We start from the raw sequence: 20,052 nt of genomic DNA, 5'->3' as shown, positions 1-20,052 counted from the left end.
CGAGCCCTGTGTTGTATCCATTGGTAATTTATAAACCCTGTACCCTAGGCTGAATATCCAGATATCAGAGCTGCAGAGTGAAAACGAGCATCTTCAGCGGCAGCTGCAGGACACGCGGGGAGATCTGCAGAGGGAGCGCACACGGGGCCGCGAGATGAGTGCCCAGGTGTCGGAAACACAGGTGCAACTGGAGAGGCTGCACAGTCTGCAGGAGGAGGTGAGGGAAGGATGGAGGGAATGAGGGAGGGATGGAGAGAGGGAGGGAGCACACACAGGGCAGGGAGATGAGCACCCAGGTGTCAGAAACACACACAGGTCCAGCTGGGGAGGCTGCACAGTCTGCAGGAGGAGGTGAGGGAGGGAGGGAGGGAAGGGAGAGTAAGGGAGGGATAGAAGGAGGAAGGGAGGGAGGGAGGGAGGGAGCGCACACGGGGCAGGGAGATGAGCACCCAGGTGTCGGAAACACAGGTCCAGCTGGAGAGGCTGCACAGTCTGCAGGAGGAGGTGAGAGAGGGAGGGATGGAGGAGTAAGGGAGGGAGGGAGGGATGGAGAGAGGGATGGAGAGAGGGAGGGAGAGAGGGAGGGAGGGAATGCACACGCGGCAGAGAGATGAGCACCCAGGTGTCGGAAACACAGGTCCAGCTGGAGAGGCTGCACAGTCTGCAGGAGGAGGTGAGGGAATGAAGGAGTGAGGGGGAGGGAGGAATAGAGGGAGGGATGGAGAGAGGGAGGGAGGGAATGCACATGCGGCAGGGAGATGAGCACCCAGGTGTCGGAAACGCAGGTCCAACTGGAGAGGCTGCATAGTCTACGGGAGGAGGTGAGAGGGATGGATGGAGGAGTAAGGGAGGGAGGGATAGAGGGAGGGATGGAGGGAGGGAGGGAGGGAGGGAGGGAGGGAGGGAACGCACACGGGGCAGGGAGATGAGCGCCCAGGTGTCGGAAACACAGGTCCAACTGGAGAGGCTGCACAGTCTACAGGAGGAGGTGAGGGAAGGATGGAGGGAATGAGTAAGGGAGGGATGGAGGGAGGAAGGGAGGGAGGGAGGGAACGCACACGGGGCCGCGAGATGAGCACCCAGGTGTCGGAAACACAGGTCCAGCTGGAGAGGCTGCACAGTCTACAGGAGGAGGTGAGGGAGGGATGGAGTGATGGGGAGAGAAGGGAGGGATGGAGAGAGGGAGGGAGGGAGCGCACACGCAGACGGAGGATGCTGCTACAGATTCTGAAGAAGACTTATTTGTTTTGATGTGTTTTAAATCTTTGCCTTAGGTGAATTCCTTAGAGACAGAGAAGACGCTGCTTCAGGAGAAGACTTAAGTTTTACTGTCTTTACCTCAGATGAACTCCTTAGAGACAGAGAAGACGGTGCTTCAGGAGAAGACTTAAGTTTTACTGTCTTTACCTCAGGTGAACTCCTTAGAGACAGAGAAGACGCTGCTACAGGAGAAGACTTAAGTTTTACTGTCTTTACCTCAGGTGAACTCCTTAGAGACAGAGAAGACGCTGCTACAGGAGAAGATTTACGAGGAGTCCAAACACAGACAGCAGCTGCAGAGAGACCTGGACGACCTCAAGTCTCAGTTCCAGCAGGAGAAAATGGTACAAATCCTTTTTTCTTTTCACACGCCTGTCAAAATACTCGAATTTAGTTTATTTTCTGTCAGGATTTTGTCAGGAGGCAGAAGGGGAAAGGATGTTTTCGCATTGTTTAAGTAATCGAAGTTGAAACGATTCAAAGATGCATATTTTCAGTCTCATGAATTTGCTGTGAATGTATAGTTATTGATAATTTCTAGTTCTATAATGTAGGAAATGATTAGCCTTGCGGTATAATTAGTGTCGTGTAAATTTCATTAGCTATTAGACAAAGTAAATGACTATTGCAATGTGGCCTTGCTACCAATCACACATTTTTGGCCAAGCAAACCCCGTCACCCCTACTCTTCTAAGTGTGCTGAATTCCTTTACATGCAGAGGTTTTGACGCTCCCTCATACACAGAGCCGCCAGCTTTACATCACCATTCGATAGGACAATTAAAATCTTTTCCAGTCGAGTCCAAGCCCGCGTCTGAACTCGGGCCGCTGGCTCCACAGAATTTGAACCAGATGTGGTTAGAGGTAGAGTGCGCAGACATGAGACGCATCATGTAATACCATGTATGATTGTGAGTGATAAAGTTCATTCGTTCAATATTCATCCATCCATTCTGTCACTGTAGGAGCTGCAGAGCAAAGTGGAGAAACAAAAGAAGGAAACCCGAGACGCCCAGCTGGCTCTGGAGGCGGCCAATCGGGAGAGAGAACTGCTGCACATTCAACACAAGTCCCATGACCAGGGAGACAAGGTCGGCCAACCAGCAGTCACCTCAACCTTTCGCCTTTAATCCTCAACCTTTGACCTTTAATCCTCAACATCTCACCTTTAAACCTCAACCTATCACCTTTAAACCTCAACCTTTCACCTTTAAACCTCTATCTTCAGTCTTCATTCATTTGGACAAATTTGGGGGATTTCTTTGTCTGATTATGATAAATTATTCAAGGACAAAGAGGAATGTCAAATTTTGATAAATCATATATCGGAAATTAAACATCTTAAGACCTTAGTATCCATTGGTCCATGTCATCTCTTAAAAATGAACAAACATGCAAAAATAAGCCATTTAAAGACACTCAAATTCTCGGATTTCTCTTAAATGAAGCATGTTCAATTTTCCTACCCAAAAAAGATCTAGATGTATTTTCATGACAGTACCATACATGTACACCAGGTCCTGTAGTAACTAACCACAATGTATGATTCATCACTGTTTACCTCTCCATGGATCCACTGTACTGTAACTGTTACTGTAACAGTAACAAGTTTGTACACTGTGGGAAAGTGTTTATAGTTAAATAATCAGATAGGACAGCAGCATTGATCTGGCAGGAATGTTGTTTGTTTCTGGTGTCGTTCACTGTGAGAAAACCTGTTGGCAGTGCGGGTGGGCTGGAGACTGGTATCTGTTTCTTATACACCTAAAGTATGTCTTATTTTACTAGAGTTGTGTAATTATGACTAAGAGTTATGAATTCGTTGCTAAACCAAGTTTATTTTGTCCATGAATCTATAGACTCCATAGATGTTGTTGAAACATTTCTGTTTTGGGGGCTGGAGTACAGGACAATGTAGTACTACATTATTGTACATTTTGTTAGTTATTCAAGCATCTTCATTGTGAATTCATTATTTATCTCTTTCTTGCATTGAAATTAGTGATATTGCACATATATAAGTGTTCACAATATGTTGCTGCACTACATTGTTATTCTGTAGGATGATTAAAGCATTTCTGTAATCTCCAATCAGCTAACAACAAGTCATTTTGTATTCTATGTTCTCTGCTTTTGTTGTCAGGTGTCATTTGAACGGTTGTCCATAAATCTATGGACTATAGGTGGCATTGACACATTTCAATCTGTTTTGGGGCTGAGATACATGTAGTACATTGTGTTCTGTGAGTTATTCAAGACTGTCCTTATTCAAGTTATTGTCTACTTCGAATTCCCATTTGTTTCTTTTATTGAAATAAGGCAATATTATCTAGCCCATTCCGTAAGTGTTCACATTATGTTGCTGAACTACATTGTTAAAACCCGTGGTATGATTGAATCATTTCTATGATCTTCAATTTACTGCAACATGTCATGGATAGATTTTTTTGTTGGGTTTCATGTGTTTTTTGTTGTTGAATGTTTGCCAGGTATCGGAGCTCTCTGCTAGACTACAGGGCATGGAAGGTGAGAGGGAGGGTCTGAAGAGGACCAGTCAGCTGCTGGAGGACACAAACAAACATCTGGAGGAAAAGGTGCCTACTGTTTAGCAATACTTTTCAGTTTGATATCTCAATTCAGACTTTCAGTGTTTTAAAGGCAGGCTAAACTTAATTTCGTAAAGCATACTGCAGTATGTTAAATATACCACTAAGACCAGTTCTGACTTGTTGTACACTAGTCCATCATAGATTAGCGTTTTTACAACATTTGAAATTCGCGGTGTGGTGATGTAATACTGGCGATGTCCAAAGCCCTTTGACCTTTGTGACGTCAGATTCCGAGTCGGAGGAATGGCGTCTGGAGCAATTCCTATGGTGCAGGTGTGACCGACTCAGAATCTGACGTCACAAAGGTCAAAGGTCTTTGGACATCGCCAGTATTGCATCACCACACCGCGAATTTCAAATATTGTAAAAACGCTAATCTATGATGGACTCATGTAAAAGAAGTCAGAACTGGTCTTAGTGGTATATTTTAACATACTGCAGTATGCTTTACGAAATTAAGTTTAGCCTGCCTTTAAAGGCTGTAAAATGTAATATCATGTTGGTCCTGGTAGAGTTTGATAGATGTCCCTTGTTTTGTATACGCCAAAAATCGTTACTCAAGCAACTGGATAGAATTTTGAAACAGACGTTTCGGACAGCAGTTCTACCTTATTCTCACCTGCCAGGTAGCAAGTGCCACTTGACGTGGCACCAAGGAGTCAGCTGTGATCATCAGCCAGAGGCCCCTTCTTCACTGGACGTTTCATCCCTCGTACTCTGGTACGCCCTCGGGATGGGGGGGACGACAGGGAGGACGTCTCCACCCTGCCTCACTGCTGCTCCTTAAGCCTTTCCACTGTTGTACTTCTGCTGTCTCCTTCCCCCAGGCTTTTTCCCTCCTTCTAATCCACAGCCAGAACCTTTCTTTTAACTGACAATAGATAGCAGATGCTGTCTGAAACGTCTGACTGTTTCAAAATTTTATCCAGTTGCTTGAGTAACGATTTTTCGCGTGTCTTATTACCCGGATATCTAACCTTCATCAACCTTGTTTTGTATACATATTTGTCACGTGAGAGTAGTCAGGCCACCCCAATAACAGAAACAATTATAACATAATATACTTACTCTTCATGACGTAATTGGTGCATGTTGTTGAAACCTGAAAAAGCTTTTTTTGTTGAGTTAGTCCCACTTGAAAAATTTCCCCCAAATTTCTGTTATACCAATTGGTGACAGTTGTCAACAGGTGGTTGTACCACACAAAATTCAAGTTTGATATCATCACATTTCTAGTAAAAATCCATGATGAAATGCTCTAAACATCGACATGTTGTTTCTGTTTCAGCTTGCCAGTTCAGAACAGTCGTGTGATGACCTCAGGGATACAGTGCAACTGCAGAAAAACGTCAACGCAGGTGAGTTACAGGTCACAGGTGTAACAGGTTAGTTACAGGTGGTATGGATGCCTCGTATGGTTGACTCGGTGACAAGTGGGTTACAGGTAGTAGACTCACCTGATCTCTATCAATTTTGTGTACACTGACACTTCAGATTTGTTAGTGTTTATTTAGAATCTCTACTAGTAAAATACATCATGTGCCTACTGGTCTTCCTAAAGTCCTTTTCTAATACTATTATATTTAATGAATGCAATACAAATTCAACACATGACCCTACCTTAATCGACCTTAAATGATATCACAAGTAACAGAGGCTATGCAAATTCTTAGCAAATCTAACAAGTAGAACGAGCTTTAAGATAAAACATCACAGTGGGAAAGATGCCATCTATAAAAGATTATAATTTTTGTGCTGTCTAAACTTCAATCTGTCTCCGCCCTGTTCCCCAGACTTGTCCACACAGCTAGAGGAGGCGACGGAGCGCGCCAGTAACGCTCGGCGGGAGACGGCAAACCTACGGGACCAGGTCAGCCGTCTGAGTGGGCAGCTTCTGGAGCAGAGGGACGAAACACGCGATAAACTGGTGCGTAAAGTTCTGTCTGTTGTCTAGTTGTTTTATTTATGTATTTATTGTGTAACTGGAGACCTCACAGGACATAGTCGTTTCCTGCATCAGAGGCATGGACCATGCGACAAACTGGTGTGCACAGTTCTGTTCGTTGTTTATTTGTTTGATTTATTCGTTGTGTTGAACTGGAGACCTCGCTGGACACATTTTCTGCACCAGAGGAACAAAATACAGTCACGATAGTCGTTTATTTGTTCGTTCGTTCCTTTCCTTTCTTTCAATGCTGCTATTGTGTTGTATAAAGAACTTCCTCCAAATGAGGAATAAACTCAATGCTGACTTTTGGTCCTGTCTGGAGTAAAAAATTGCCGATCTTCAGTCTCGAGCGAGAGAAGAAAAGCCAGTGTGTTGATGTGGATGAATAGACAATAAATGTATTACTAATAGAATCATTACATTTCCTGATGGTGATCTTTAGTCATACATGTAGCAGGAAAATGAAGAAAATTCAGTTCTGTGTGAATGATGATAAACTTATAGCTCATTTCATAACATTTCCCAGTCCCGTCTGGAGTCAGAAGTTGCCGACCTTCAGTCCCAGCTGGAGAGAGAAAAGAGCCGGTCCAAACTTCAGACGGGCTCCGCACAGACACGACTGGAGGAGGCGGAGGCGCAGTGTGACTCCCTCAGGACTCAGCTGGACGCAAAGAACCAGGTTTGTTCATTTGTTTGTTTGCATTTATTTGTTTGCTTGCTTGTCTGTGTTTCTGCATTATGGATTTTCCATATGCTAGTGTGTGTTTACCGGTGTGTGTGTGTGGATGGTGTTCAGCACCAAGGACAGGTGTGTTTGCCTGTGTGTGGATGGTGTTCAGGTGTGTTTATGTTTGTGTGGATGGTGTTCAGCACCAAGGACAGGTGTGTTTGCCTGTGTGTGGATGGTGTTCAGCACCAAGGGCAGGTGTGTTTACCTGTGTGTGGATGGTGTTCAGCACCAAGGGCAGGTGTGTTTGCCTGTGTGTGGATGGTGTTCAGCACCAAGGACAGGTGTGTTTACCTGTGGATGATGTTCAGCACCACGGACATGTCTGTGTGTGGATGATGTTCAGCACCAAGGGCAGGTATGTTTACATTTGTAAGTTGTTATTTATCAAAGCCCATATTTTCCAGGAGCTGCACAGTGCCCATGTCCAGACAGGGAGGGTTCAGTCTGACACCTCCTCGCTCCAGGCTAAACTGGAGGCAGAAAAACGCCTCCGACAAGACACCGAGGACAGGAACAACATGCTGGAACAGGAGATCTCCAAGGTAGGCCACTCCGATTCACTTTGTTGGTTCTTAGATTGGGAAAAAAACTTTAAAAACTTAACTGGAAGATCAATATTGTCTCGAATAAAGTATGCACTTTTTAAACATTTCAAAATTCAAAAGGCACCACAGGTCATTGCTAAAGTCAGGGTGCGCACTTTATTTGAGGTTATTGCCAGGACAAATTGGAAAAGGACCTCAAACCCTTGCTTAATCAAACCAGGAACCCAGCTGCGATGCAACAATGCATGGCTCAATACCTGCCAATTTGCAAAATCCTCAAGTTTGCAGAGACAATGCTGGCGGAGAAAGCAAGAGAATCTTTTATGAATCTAAGGAATGGCATTACTCTACAGTATGTAGAAGTCCTTGATATAAGAAAAATGACTTGGAGATAATAGGAGGAACACCATAAATGTTAACTTATCCTGTTCAAAATTTGTTCAAGATCAGTGGAGAAGGGGTGCGTACTTTATTTGGGATTTTTGCCTTAACATTTCAGTTCTGCAAATTTGTCTAGAACTAGCCCCAAATCAGGGGTGCGTACTTTAATTGGGGTGCGTACTTTAATCGAGAAAATACACATGAAAACAGAGTCTGAGGGGGCAGTCTGTACCTTGGTACACAAAGTTTTAGGATGTTAATATAGTCAGATGTAAATTTCCCACTCAGATCTCTCTTTTCATGTTGTCCTCTGGCAAACTGTCTGAGACCTACGAAAATGAATTTATTGATTATTATTGGTACTGCCATAGATTGTTTCCTAGATTTTGTTACTTGAATAGATCACTGCCTACTGTAAAAGCATTTAAGTTCGTGTGGTTTTTATTTTGTGATAGGGAGAAATGGAGTGTTCGCGGTGGTTTTAAGTTCACGTTTGAAACAATAGTAGCACTACAGTCATAGGTGGGCAAAAAGTTTGCGTTGGTTTTGAGTTCGCGCGGAATAGTTCACTGCGAAAACCGCGAACATAAAACCACCGCGAACATTTCTGCATTTACAGTATTTCAAAATTGTCTATTTGTCACGTATATGTAAACTGCATGTCTTGATGATTAAGCCATTATTACGAAACAAGTTTTTTAACTGTCGTGTAATGTCAAATATGCCTCATGCTTTACTTAAATTTGGAAAAAAATATAAAAAAAGGTATCATTGCCTCTGAGTCAGTATTCACTTTTCTTAACTAAGACAGTTAGTGTAGCTATCATTGCTACTAAAGTCTTTAATACCATTAACATCACTAACCATAGAGCATTTCATGTTATCTTATATCTGACTCATCTTCCCTTCCCACCACGTGTTCCTTCCCACCCCCATTCCAACCCACAACTCCATGGACTTCTCTTCTGTTGTGTGTGGTGAGTTACCTTTAGGTAGAGCTTTTATTAACTTTCAGGCCATACACACCAACTTGGTTTGTAATCCACAGAGTTGAGTTTGTGTATGGTCTTTTCTTGTGTTAATTCCACTTTTCTTGAATGTGTTAATTCCATGAAACCTGATCAACGCAAGTCATGTAACATTTGGCCACATTTCCTTGTTAAGTTCAATCATTAAACACCTCATCCACACAAAAACATGACTAACTGCATGAACTGTACTGCTTTCTGTACTATTAGGTAATTTTCTTATGGTAAATAAAGAGCTATCTCAAATATTACGAACGTTTCTTGTGAATCGTAATTGTCTTACAATGCTAGGTTTTGGCTCACATTTGCATATCACAAGTTGAACTTTACTTTATTAAGTCAACTGGGACAAGTGCTACAGACTTCCAGGACCTGGTATTGTTGGCATGGATAGAGTTTCTCGTGCTGAGTTAGACTGTTTGTGTTTGTTTGTTTATTTATGTTTGTGTGTTGTTTATCCCTTTGTACATCAAGGTCTGGGGCCAGATGAAGGAGGGTTTGGAGAGAGTTTCCCGTGCAGAGTCTGAGAGGGACCAGCTCAAGCAACAGCTGGACATGGTGAGAACGTGACCTTGTCACGCCAATGACCTTCACCTGACCTTGTCACATTAATGACCTTTACCCTGTGTTATATCTGTTCTTAACTGAACATTGAATCCCCTATCCACTTGATCATCTTGTGGCCTAACAGTTAAAATCCAACTGAACATTCATCCAAAAGTCAGAAGTGCCAAACATCAAAGTATGAAATTGTACCAAATTGAATAATATATATATATATATGTAGCAAATAGAATGAACCAGAAGATAACACACTGCATTCTTCAGCGAAAACACAAAGAAGTTGATGTGCTGTCATGTGCTTGTTATTTTCCCCAGATCAAGAGCCGGCAGGCCAGTAGAGAGTCTGTGGAGGCCACCAGAAGTCGGGCAGAGGAGGCCGAGAGACAGGTTAGTGTGCTGGCTGAGAGATTCCTGACTTGAGAGTTTATAGTATAGTCTTGTTTGTTGTGTCTGCAAATATATATAGATGTCTTTTTTGCACTTGAGTGAACCTAAGCAGGAAGATTTTTGGACAGAGATCTTTGATAATTTAGTGTTCAAGTTAGCTCAAAGAATTAAGAATCAAGCTAATATGATTGAAACACAAACCAGACACAGTTTTCTTAATGATAGAGCTTGATTCATGACAATGCAAATTAGCCCTCAATTACATTCTTATCACCCCTCTTGATTGATATATCATAAGATTATATAAGTGATGATTTATGAAGGCACAAGATATGTTAGCTATAAAGATTACGGCCTTTCTAACTCTACGTGTTGTCTGCCAGGTGAAGGAGTCCCAGTTCAAGCTCCAGAGAGTCGCAGAGGAGGCCAGGAGGTCCAAGGATGAGCTGGAGAGGAAAAACAATGACCTGGCGGTGCTGAGGAGACAACTTCAGGAGGAGAAGATGGACAGGTTGGAAAATAACTTTGACCTTCAAAAATATTTAAAAAAAAGATATTGCTTTTATTACGTCTATGAAGATTAGACATCCAGGTAACCTGGTGCTGAACACCTTCATACAGGTGTATTTATCTGTGTGGATGTTCAGCACCAAGGACAGGTATGTTTGCCTGTGTGTGGATGGTGTTCAGCACCAAGGATAGGGGTGTTTCCTGTATGTGGATGGTGTTCAGCACCAAAGACAGGTGTGTTTTTCTGTGTGGATGGTGTTCAATACCAAGGACAGGTGTGTTTCTTTGTGTGTGGATGGTGTTCAGCACCAAGGACAGGTCTGTTTTTCTGTGTGTGGATGGTGTTCAATACCAAGGACAGGGGTGGTTCTTTGTGTGTGGATGGTGTTCAGCACCAGGGACAGGTGTGTTTTCCTGTGTGTGGATGGTGTTCAGCACCAAGGATAGGGGTGTTTCTTTGTGTGTGGATGGTGTTCAGTACCAAGGACAGGTGTGTTTTCCAGTGTGTGGATGGTGTTCAGTACCAAGGACAGGTGTGTTTTCCAGTGTGTGGATAGTGTTCAGTACCAAGGACAGGTGTGTTTCTTTGTGTGTGGATGGTGTTCAGCACCAAGGACAGGTGTGATTTGAATGTGTGTGAATGGTGTTCAGCATCAAGGACAGGGGTGTTTCTTTGTGTGTGGATGGTGTTCAGCACCAAGGACAGGTGTGATTTGAATGTGTGTGAATGGTGTTCAGCATCAAGGACAGGGGTGTTTCTTTGTGTGTGGATGGCGTTCAGCACCAAGGACAGGTGTGATTTGAATGTGTGTGAATGGTGTTCAGCATCAAGGACAGGGGTGTTTCTTTATGTGCAGATGGTGCTTTTTTGTAAAATTCTACACTCACACTTTATGCCTTGATGTGCCCTGATTTTTTACCAGTCCTTTATGTTGTCTAAGTACCGCTCTAAAATTGTTTCATGTTGCCATGGCAACAGGGTGCGGTCAGACCAGCAGCTGGAGAGTGCGCGGCAGGAGCTGAGTCAGCTGAGGGACTTGGAATCGAGGCTGAAGGTCACCAACTCCCAGCTGCAGCACAAGGTCATGTCCGTGGACGAGGAGAACAAGTCTGTGGCAGACATGGTGGGTCAAGGTCATTTATGTTAGGTCAAGGTCATTTACACACCATGTCAGCCCCATGTCATGTTCATGCCAAGTTAAGGTCATTTATATGTCAAGTCATTTTTTATAGTTCAGGTCAAGGTCGTGAGACAATGAGCTATTCTGCTGGAAGAATGGCAAACTTTTATTGCCTGCTTCAAGGTTATGCTTTCCTTACACTTTTTTGTGTTTGTGGACAGCTTAAAAAGTTATGAAATTCAATGTTAACTTGTGTGATGGTCTAACCATGACAAAGAACTGATTCATTTTGAGAAGGAACTGAATCCAGATCATCTAGTTGCAATTTTGTAACTATGTAATGTTGATGATTCTCTGAGCCACCTTCTATACTAGGCACAAACTTATTAATATTATCTGCCTTCTTTGCAAACATTCCATGCATTTTGCAACAGTCTTCAGGAAAAGTGAGTTATTAAACTGACGATCATATCATTGTTTCGTTACTGTTATCATGATAAAATACATGAAATCCACCATTTCTCCTGCCTTGTATGATATTTTTAAGTATTCTTGAACTACGAAAGGTGCACAATGTGTCTGTTGCACTTGCACACAATATTTTGCACTCCGGATTGCAAGGATGCTTCTGGTCCAGAACCTGTAGCTGGAGGTGGAAATCTGCAGCAACAGCTTGTTTACTTGTTTACCTCCTGTTTACAGCAGCACAATATCTCGGAGCTAGGTAAGCAGACTGCAAGCAAACTGCAGCAGGAGGTGGAAACCCTGCAGAAGCAGCTTGTTTACCTGTTTGTTTACTTGTTTGCTTACTTATTTGTTTGTTTCCTGCAGCACCAGCTGTCACAGCTAGGTAAACAGACCATGCTGCGTCAGGTCCAAACCCTGGGAGGTGGAAACTTTGCAGCGGCAGCTTGTTTGTTTACCTGTTTACTTGTTTGTTTACTGCAGCACCAGCTATCACAGATAGGTAAGCAGACCATGCTGCGGCAAGTCCAAACCCTGCAGCAGGAGGTGGAAACCCTGCAGCGGCAGGTCGTCGAGGCGACCAGCAAACTGGACCTGCAGATCCGGAGATACGACCAGCGCAAGCTCAAGTACAAGAACAAGATCAACAGGGCAAAGTAAGGCCACACAAGCTACCCAAAATCTTCTCTCTATTACTGTAGTTTTGCCATGAAAAGAAGCTAAAACTAAGCTCCTGTAAAAGGCTGTATTTAGCCAAGCACACCCGTCACCCCTAGTCTTCTCGATGCCTGTGTTTGGTTCTTTTACATGCAGAGGTTTGATGCTTGAAGCTCAGCCAGAAGCTCCCTCTTACATGGGGCTGATAACTTTACCTCACTGTTCAAAATGACAAGTATGATCCCTTGTCTGCGATAAAACCCTTGCCAACAGATCTAGGGAATTTGATCCACGGGGGGAAGACAGCAGGATTTTTGGGCCCACGGGGACTTGATTTGGTCCAGTCTTCAGAGGAAGAACTGTAAGAACAGTAGATGCCACACTGACTACTGTTTGTTTGTTGTAGGGACATTATCCAGCGAGGGAAGGGGATGAGGGAAGAAGTCTACTGTAAGGGAAGTGAAAGTCACATGCCTTGGACTAATGTTTGTTGTTTGTTTATCCCAGGGACATTATCCAGCGAGAGAAGGGGATGCGGGAAGAAGTCTACAGTAAGGGGGGCGAAATTTACATGTTTTTATTTATTATCATTATCCAGTGAGAGAAGGGAAGAAGTTTGTGAGAAGTGAAAGTTACCTTGACTAATGTTTATTTCTTTTTTTATTTGTTTCTTGCAGAGACATTATCCAGCGGGAGAAGGGGATGCGGGAGGAAGCGGTCCGGTCTACGGAGGAGGAGCTGTAAGAAGAGTCTCACTGACTACTGTTTGTTTACTTGTTTGTTTATTTGTTTGTTTCTCCCAGGGACATCATCCAGCGAGAGAAGGGGATACGGGAAGAAGTCGACTGTAAGGGAAGTGGAAGTCACATGGACTAATATTTGTTTGTTTTCTGTAGGGACATTATCCAGCGAGAGAAGGGGATGCGGGAGGAAGCGGTCCAGTCCACAGATGAACTATAAGCTGTCTCACAGACTAATGTTTGTTTGTTCACATGTTTGTTTCTCCCAGGGACATTATCCAGCGAGAGAAGGGGATGCGGGAGGAAGCGGTCCAGTCTACGGAGGAGGAGCTGGGCAGAGTGAAGTCCCAGCTGCAGAGGGAGCTCGAGTGGAAGAAGAGTCTCGACTCCGACCACAAGAAGCTTCTGCAGGACAAGAGAGATTTACTAACGAGGTAGGCTTGATTAACTGCTGAAGATTTGTGAGAAAAAGAAAAGATTATGACAGCAGTTGGCCTTATGGTTAAAGCACAGCTTTGAGAGTCATGAAAAACCTTTTCGTTGGGAAAATTGGTCAGAAAAAGTGTCTAACTTAGTTTAACAGTAAATTTCAACTTTCTGGATGACCGATAGAAAATGCTACCAGAGCAATAATATTCCAATAATTTCCATGATAACTTATAAAAGACAAACATGATTGTTTAATAACAATTCTTTCCATTCAACTTCCAGATTAACCGAGGCAGATGAATCTGTACGTGACATGAAGCGAACAGTGTCGTCCAGCGAGTATCGTTGCAGGTTTCTAGAACAGGAGAACTCCCAGATCCAGCCATCCATTCATTTTGTCATTGTTCCCTTCTCTGTCTCTCTCCAGAGTGATGGAGATTGGTCCGTGACATGAAGCGCTCTGTGTCGTCCAGCGAGAATCGCTGCCGGTTTCTGGAACAGGAGAACTCCCAGCTTCAGGAGAGATAATCCATCCATCCAGTCATTCATTCATTCCCTCCTTCTCTCTCTCTTCAGATTGACAGAGGCGGATGAATCTGTGCGTGACATGAAGCGAACGGTGTCGTCCAGCGAGTATCGTTGCCGGTTTTTGGAACAGGAGAACTCGCAGCTGCAGAAGAGGTGATCCATCCATCCAGTCATTCATTCATTCCCTCCTTCTCTCTCTCTGTTCAGATTGACAGAGGCAGATGAATCTGTACGTGACATGAAGCGAACTGTGTCGTCCAGCGAATACCGCTGCCGGTTTCTGGAACAGGAGAACTCGCAGCTTCAGGAGAGATAATCCATCCATCCAGTCATTCATTCATTCCCTCCTTCTCTCTCTCTTCAGATTGACAGAGGCGGATGAATCTGTCCGTGACATGAAGCGAACAGTGTCGTCCAGCGAGTATCGCTGCCGGTTCCTGGAACAGGAGAACTCCCAGCTTCAGGAGAGATAATCCATCCATCCAGTCATTCATTCATTCCCTCCTTCTCTCTCTCTGTTCAGATTGACAGAGGCAGATGAATCTGTACGTGACATGAAGCGAACTGTGTCGTCCAGCGAATACCGCTGCCGGTTTCTGGAACAGGAGAACTCACAGCTTCAGGAGAGATAATCCATCCATCCATCCAGTCATTCATTCATTCCCTCCTTCTCTCTGTCTCCAGATTAACAGAGGCTGATGAATCTGTCCGTGACATGAAGCGAACAGTGTCGTCCAGCGAGTATCGCTGCCGGTTCCTGGAACAGGAGAACTCGCAGCTTCAGGAGAGGTGATCCATCCATCCAGTCATTCATTCATTCCCTCCTTCTCTCTGTCTTCAGATTGACAGAGGCGGATGAATCTGTCCGTGACATGAAGCGAACGGTGTCGTCCAGCGAGTATCGCTGCCGGTTCCTGGAACACGAGAACTCGCAGCTTCAGGAGAGATAATCCATCCATCCATCCAGTCATTCATTCATTCCCTCCTTCTCTCTGTCTCCAGATTAACAGAGGCTGATGAATCTGTCCGTGACATGAAGCGAACAGTGTCGTCCAGCGAGTATCGCTGCCGGTTCCTGGAACAGGAGAACTCGCAGCTTCAGGAGAGGTAATCCATCCATCCAGTCATTCATTCATTCCCTCCTTCTTTCTCTCTTCAGATTAACAGAGGCAGATGAATCTGTCCGTGACATGAAGCGCTCTGTGTCGTCCAGCGAGAATCGCTGCCGGTTCCTGGAACAGAACTCCCAACTGCAGAAGAGGTGACCCTGATCCATCCATCCAGTCATTCATTCATTCCCTCCTTCTCTCTCTCTCTCTCCAGGTTGACAGAGGCGGATGAATCTGTACGTGACATGAAGCGAACAGTGTCGTCCAGCGAGTACCGCTGCCGGTTCCTGGAACAGGAGAACTCGCAGCTGCAGAAGAGGTGACTCTGATCCATCCATCCAGTCATTCATTCATTCCCTCCTTTTCTCTCTTCAGATTGACAGAGGCGGATGAATCTGTGCGTGACATGAAGCGAACGGTGTCGTCCAGCGAGTATCGTTGCCGGTTTTTGGAACAGGAGAACTCGCAGCTGCAGAAGAGGTGATCCATCCATCCAGTCATTCATTCATTCCCTCCTTCTCTCTCTCTGTTCAGATTGACAGAGGCAGATGAATCTGTACGTGACATGAAGCGAACTGTGTCGTCCAGCGAATACCGCTGCCGGTTTCTGGAACAGGAGAACTCCCAGCTTCAGGAGAGATAATCCATCCATCCAGTCATTCATTCATTCCCTCCTTCTCTCTCTCTTCAGATTGACAGAGGCGGATGAATCTGTGCGTGACATGAAGCGAACGGTGTCGTCCAGCGAGTATCGTTGCCGGTTTTTGGAACAGGAGAACTCGCAGCTGCAGAAGAGGTGATCCATCCATCCAGTCATTCATTCATTCCCTCCTTCTCTCTCTCTGTTCAGATTGACAGAGGCGGATGAATCTGTGCGTGACATGAAGCGAACGGTGTCGTCCAGCGAGTATCGTTGCCGGTTTTTGGAACAGGAGAACTCACAGCTGCAGAAGAGATGATCCATCCATCCAGTCATTCATTCATTCCCTCCTTCTCTCTCTCTGTTCAGATTGACAGAGGCAGATGAATCTGTACGTGACATGAAGCGAACTGTGTCGTCCAGCGAATACCGCTGCCGGTTTCTGGAACAGGAGAACTCCCAGCTTCAGGAGAGATAATCCATCCATCCAGTCATTCATTCATTCCCTCCTTCTCTCTCTCTTCAGATTGACAGAGGCGGATGAATCTGTGCGTGACATGAAGCGAACGGTGTCGTCCAGCGAGTATCGTTGCCGGTTTTTGGAACAGGAGAACTCGCAGCTGCAGAAGAGGTGATCCATCCATCCAGTCATTCATTCATTCCCTCCTTCTCTCTCTCTGTTCAGATTGACAGAGGCAGATGAATCTGTACGTGACATGAAGCGAACTGTGTCGTCCAGCGAGTATCGCTGCCGGTTCCTGGAACAGGAGAACTCACAGCTACAGGAGAGGTGAACCATCCATCCAGTCATTCTCTCCTTCTCTCTCTCTTCAGATTGACAGAGGCGGATGAATCTGTACGTGACATGAAGCGAACAGTGTCGTCCAGCGAGTACCGCTGCCGGTTCCTGGAACAGGAGAACTCCCAGCTTCAGGAGAGATAATCCATCCATCCATCCAGTCATTCATTCATTCCCTCCTTCTCTCTGTCTCCAGATTAACAGAGGCTGATGAATCTGTCCGTGACATGAAGCGAACAGTGTCGTCCAGCGAGTATCGCTGCCGGTTCCTGGAACAGGAGAACTCGCAGCTTCAGGAGAGGTGATCCATCCATCCAGTCATTCTCTCCTTCTCTCTCTCTTCAGATTGACAGAGGCGGATGAATCTGTGCGTGACATGAAGCGCACAGTGTCGCCCAGCGAGTACCGCTGCCGGTTTCTGGAACAGGAGAACTCCCAGCTTCAGGAGAGATAATCCATCCATCCAGTCATTCATTCATTCCCTCCTTCTCTCTCTCTTCAGATTGACAGAGGCGGATGAATCTGTGCGTGACATGAAGCGAACGGTGTCGTCCAGCGAGTATCGTTGCCGGTTTTTGGAACAGGAGAACTCGCAGCTGCAGAAGAGGTGATCCATCCATCCAGTCATTCATTCATTCCCTCCTTCTCTCTCTCTGTTCAGATTGACAGAGGCAGATGAATCTGTACGTGACATGAAGCGAACTGTGTCGTCCAGCGAGTATCGCTGCCGGTTCCTGGAACAGGAGAACTCACAGCTACAGGAGAGGTGAACCATCCATCCAGTCATTCTCTCCTTCTCTCTCTCTTCAGATTGACAGAGGCGGATGAATCTGTGCGTGACATGAAGCGAACAGTGTCGTCCAGCGAGTACCGCTGCCGGTTCCTGGAACAGGAGAACTCACAGCTTCAGGAGAGATAATCCATCCATCCAGTCATTCATTCATTCCCTCCTTCTCTCTCTCTGTTCAGATTGACAGAGGCAGATGAATCTGTACGTGACATGAAGCGAACTGTGTCGTCCAGCGAGTATCGTTGCCGGTTTCTGGAACAGGAGAACTCCCAGCTTCAGGAGAGATAATCCATCCATCCAGTCATTCATTCATTCCCTCCTTCTCTCTCTCTTCAGGCTGACAGAGGCGGATGAATCTGTGCGTGACATGAAGCGAACGGTGTCGTCCAGCGAGTATCGTTGCCGGTTTTTGGAACAGGAGAACTCGCAGCTGCAGAAGAGGTGATCCATCCATCCAGTCATTCATTCATTCCCTCCTTCTCTCTCTCTGTTCAGATTGACAGAGGCGGATGAATCTGTACGTGACATGAAGCGAACTGTGTCGTCCAGCGAGTATCGCTGCCGGTTCCTGGAACAGGAGAACTCACAGCTACAGGAGAGGTGAACCATCCATCCAGTCATTCTCTCCTTCTCTCTCTCTTCAGATTGACAGAGGCGGATGAATCTGTGCGTGACATGAAGCGAACAGTGTCGTCCAGCGAGTATCGCTGCCGGTTCCTGGAACAGGAGAACTCGCAGCTTCAGGAGAGGTGATCCATCCATCCAGTCATTCATTCATTCCCTCCTTCTCTCTGTCTCCAGATTAACAGAGGCTGATGAATCTGTCCGTGACATGAAGCGAACAGTGTCGTCCAGCGAGTATCGCTGCCGGTTCCTGGAACAGGAGAACTCGCAGCTTCAGGAGAGGTGATCCATCCATCCAGTCATTCATTCATTCCCTCCTTCTCTCTGTCTTCAGATTAACAGAGGCTGATGAATCTGTCCGTGACATGAAGCGAACAGTGTCGTCCAGCGAGTATCGCTGCCGGTTCCTGGAACAGGAGAACTCGCAGCTTCAGGAGAGGTGATCCATCCATCCAGTCATTCATTCATTCCCTCCTTCTCTCTGTCTTCAGATTGACAGAGGCGGATGAATCTGTCCGTGACATGAAGCGAACGGTGTCGTCCAGCGAGTATCGCTGCCGGTTCCTGGAACACGAGAACTCGCAGCTTCAGGAGAGATAATCCATCCATCCATCCAGTCATTCATTCATTCCCTCCTTCTCTCTGTCTCCAGATTAACAGAGGCTGATGAATCTGTCCGTGACATGAAGCGAACAGTGTCGTCCAGCGAGTATCGCTGCCGGTTCCTGGAACAGGAGAACTCGCAGCTTCAGGAGAGGTGATCCATCCATCCAGTCATTCATTCATTCCCTCCTTCTCTCTGTCTTCAGATTGACAGAGGCGGATGAATCTGTGCGTGACATGAAGCGAACAGTGTCGTCCAGCGAGTACCGTTGCCGGTTCCTGGAACAGGAGAACTCGCAGCTTCAGGAGAGGTGATCCATCCATCCAGTCATTCATTCATTCCCTCCTTCTCTCTCTCTCTCTTCAGGTTGACAGAGGCGGATGAATCTGTGCGTGACATGAAGCGAACGGTGTCGTCCAGCGAGTATCGCTGCCGGTTCCTGGAACAGGAGAACTCACAGCTTCAGGAGAGATGATCCATCCATCCAGTCATTCATTCCCTCCTTCTCTCTCTCTCCAGGTTGACAGAGGCGGATGAATCTGTACGTGACATGAAGCGAACGGTGTCGTCCAGCGAGTACCGTTGTCGGTTCCTGGAACAGGAGAACTCACAGCTGCAGAAGAGGTGACTCTGATCCATCCATCCAGTCATTCATTCATTCCCTCCTTCTCTCTCTCTCTCTTCAGGTTGACAGAGGCGGATGAATCTGTGCGTGACATGAAGCGAACGGTGTCGTCCAGCGAGTATCGCTGCCGGTTCCTGGAACAGGAGAACTCACAGCTTCAGGAGAGATGATCCATCCATCCAGTCATTCATTCCCTCCTTCTCTCTCTCTCCAGGTTGACAGAGGCGGATGAATCTGTACGTGACATGAAGCGAACGGTGTCGTCCAGCGAGTACCGTTGTCGGTTCCTGGAACAGGAGAACTCACAGCTGCAGAAGAGGTGACTCTGATCCATCCATCCAGTCATTCATTCATTCCCTCCTTCTCTCTCTCTTCAGATTGACAGAAGCGGATGAATCTGTACGTGACATGAAGCGAACGGTGTCGTCCAGCGAGTACCGTTGTTGGTTCCTGGAACAGGAGAACTCACAGCTGCAGAAGAGGTGACTCTGATCCATCCATCCAGTCATTCATTCATTCCCTCCTTCTCTCTCTCTTCAGATTGACAGAGGCGGATGAATCTGTCCGTGACATGAAGCGAACGGTGTCGTCCAGCGAGTACCGCTGCCGGTTCCTTGATCATGAGAACTCCCAGCTACAGGAGAGGTGAACCATCCATCCAGTCATTCTCTCCTTCTCTCTCTCTTCAGATTGACAGAGGCGGATGAATCTGTCTGTGACATGAAGCGAACAGTGTCGTCCAGCGAGTACCGTTGCCGGTTCCTGGAACAGGAGAACTCACAGTTGCAAGAGAGATAATCCATCCATCCAGTCATTCATTCATTCCCTCCTTCTCTCTCTCTCCAGATTGACAGAGGCAGATGAATCTGTACGTGACATGAAGCGAACGGTGTCTTCCAGCGAGTACCGTTGCCGGTTCCTGGAACAGGAGAACTCGCAGCTACAGGAGAGATAATCCA

General features: G+C 45.9%; 2 protein-coding genes across 5 annotated transcripts; both read left to right on the top strand.

The window, feature by feature from the left end:
* Positions 1-19: 19 nt before the first annotated feature.
* On the top strand, positions 20-2,405 carry LOC136443964 (mRNA export factor GLE1-like). 4 transcript variants are annotated; one of them, XM_066441350.1, is made up of 3 exons: positions 20-217; positions 1,482-1,604; positions 2,226-2,405. In XM_066441350.1, exons 1-3 carry the CDS (start codon positions 155-157, stop codon positions 2,388-2,390), a joined length of 351 nt encoding a protein of 116 aa, XP_066297447.1. In that variant the 5' UTR covers positions 20-154; the 3' UTR covers positions 2,391-2,405. The 4 variants fall into 4 exon arrangements, 3 of the variants coding, with proteins under 3 accessions (XP_066297447.1, XP_066297446.1, XP_066297445.1); XR_010757214.1 differs by lacking the exon at positions 20-217 and adding an exon at positions 608-673 and having other exon boundaries at positions 2,226-2,302; XM_066441349.1 differs by lacking the exon at positions 20-217 and adding an exon at positions 907-988.
* A 1,348-nt stretch (positions 2,406-3,753) lies between these two features.
* LOC136443828 (myosin heavy chain, skeletal muscle-like) lies at positions 3,754-20,048 on the top strand. The gene is made up of 34 exons (XM_066441195.1): positions 3,754-3,854; positions 5,158-5,227; positions 5,663-5,796; positions 6,344-6,496; positions 6,952-7,089; positions 8,976-9,059; positions 9,381-9,452; positions 9,836-9,963; positions 10,942-11,086; positions 12,032-12,204; positions 13,215-13,379; positions 14,587-14,691; positions 14,905-15,009; positions 15,062-15,163; positions 15,226-15,330; positions 15,387-15,491; positions 15,703-15,807; positions 16,178-16,282; positions 16,337-16,441; positions 16,647-16,751; positions 16,953-17,057; positions 17,112-17,216; positions 17,577-17,681; positions 17,736-17,840; positions 17,885-17,989; positions 18,042-18,146; positions 18,199-18,303; positions 18,517-18,621; positions 18,674-18,778; positions 18,988-19,092; positions 19,308-19,412; positions 19,471-19,575; positions 19,634-19,738; positions 19,940-20,048. The coding sequence occupies exons 1-34, from the start codon at positions 3,780-3,782 to the stop codon at positions 20,046-20,048; spliced, it is 3,753 nt and encodes a 1,250-aa protein (XP_066297292.1). The 5' UTR covers positions 3,754-3,779.
* Positions 20,049-20,052: the final 4 nt, after the last annotated feature.

This window comes from Branchiostoma lanceolatum, chromosome 10 (assembly GCF_035083965.1).
Source record: "Branchiostoma lanceolatum isolate klBraLanc5 chromosome 10, klBraLanc5.hap2, whole genome shotgun sequence".
In the NCBI taxonomy this organism is placed as follows: Eukaryota; Metazoa; Chordata; class Leptocardii; order Amphioxiformes; family Branchiostomatidae; genus Branchiostoma; species Branchiostoma lanceolatum.
This window is presented reverse-complemented; position numbering and strand designations above follow the sequence as displayed.

What these genes read in the sequence shown, in the direction of transcription:
- LOC136443964 (XM_066441350.1), top strand. Translation starts at nt 155, where the DNA reads ATGAGTGCCCAGGTGTCGGAAACACAGGTGCAACTGGAGAGGCTGCAC. An exon ending in TGCACAGTCTGCAGGAGGAG is followed by an intron (nt 218 to 1,481) that starts GTGAGGGAAGGA and finishes TCTTTACCTCAG; the next exon opens with GTGAACTCCTTAGAGACAGA. An exon ending in AGTTCCAGCAGGAGAAAATG is followed by an intron (nt 1,605 to 2,225) that starts GTACAAATCCTT and finishes CTGTCACTGTAG; the next exon opens with GAGCTGCAGAGCAAAGTGGA.
- LOC136443828 (XM_066441195.1), top strand. Translation starts at nt 3,780, where the DNA reads ATGGAAGGTGAGAGGGAGGGTCTGAAGAGGACCAGTCAGCTGCTGGAG. An exon ending in AACAAGATCAACAGGGCAAA is followed by an intron (nt 12,205 to 13,214) that starts GTAAGGCCACAC and finishes TGTTTCTCCCAG; the next exon opens with GGACATTATCCAGCGAGAGA. An exon ending in AACTCACAGCTACAGGAGAG is followed by an intron (nt 16,442 to 16,646) that starts GTGAACCATCCA and finishes CTCTGTCTCCAG; the next exon opens with ATTAACAGAGGCTGATGAAT.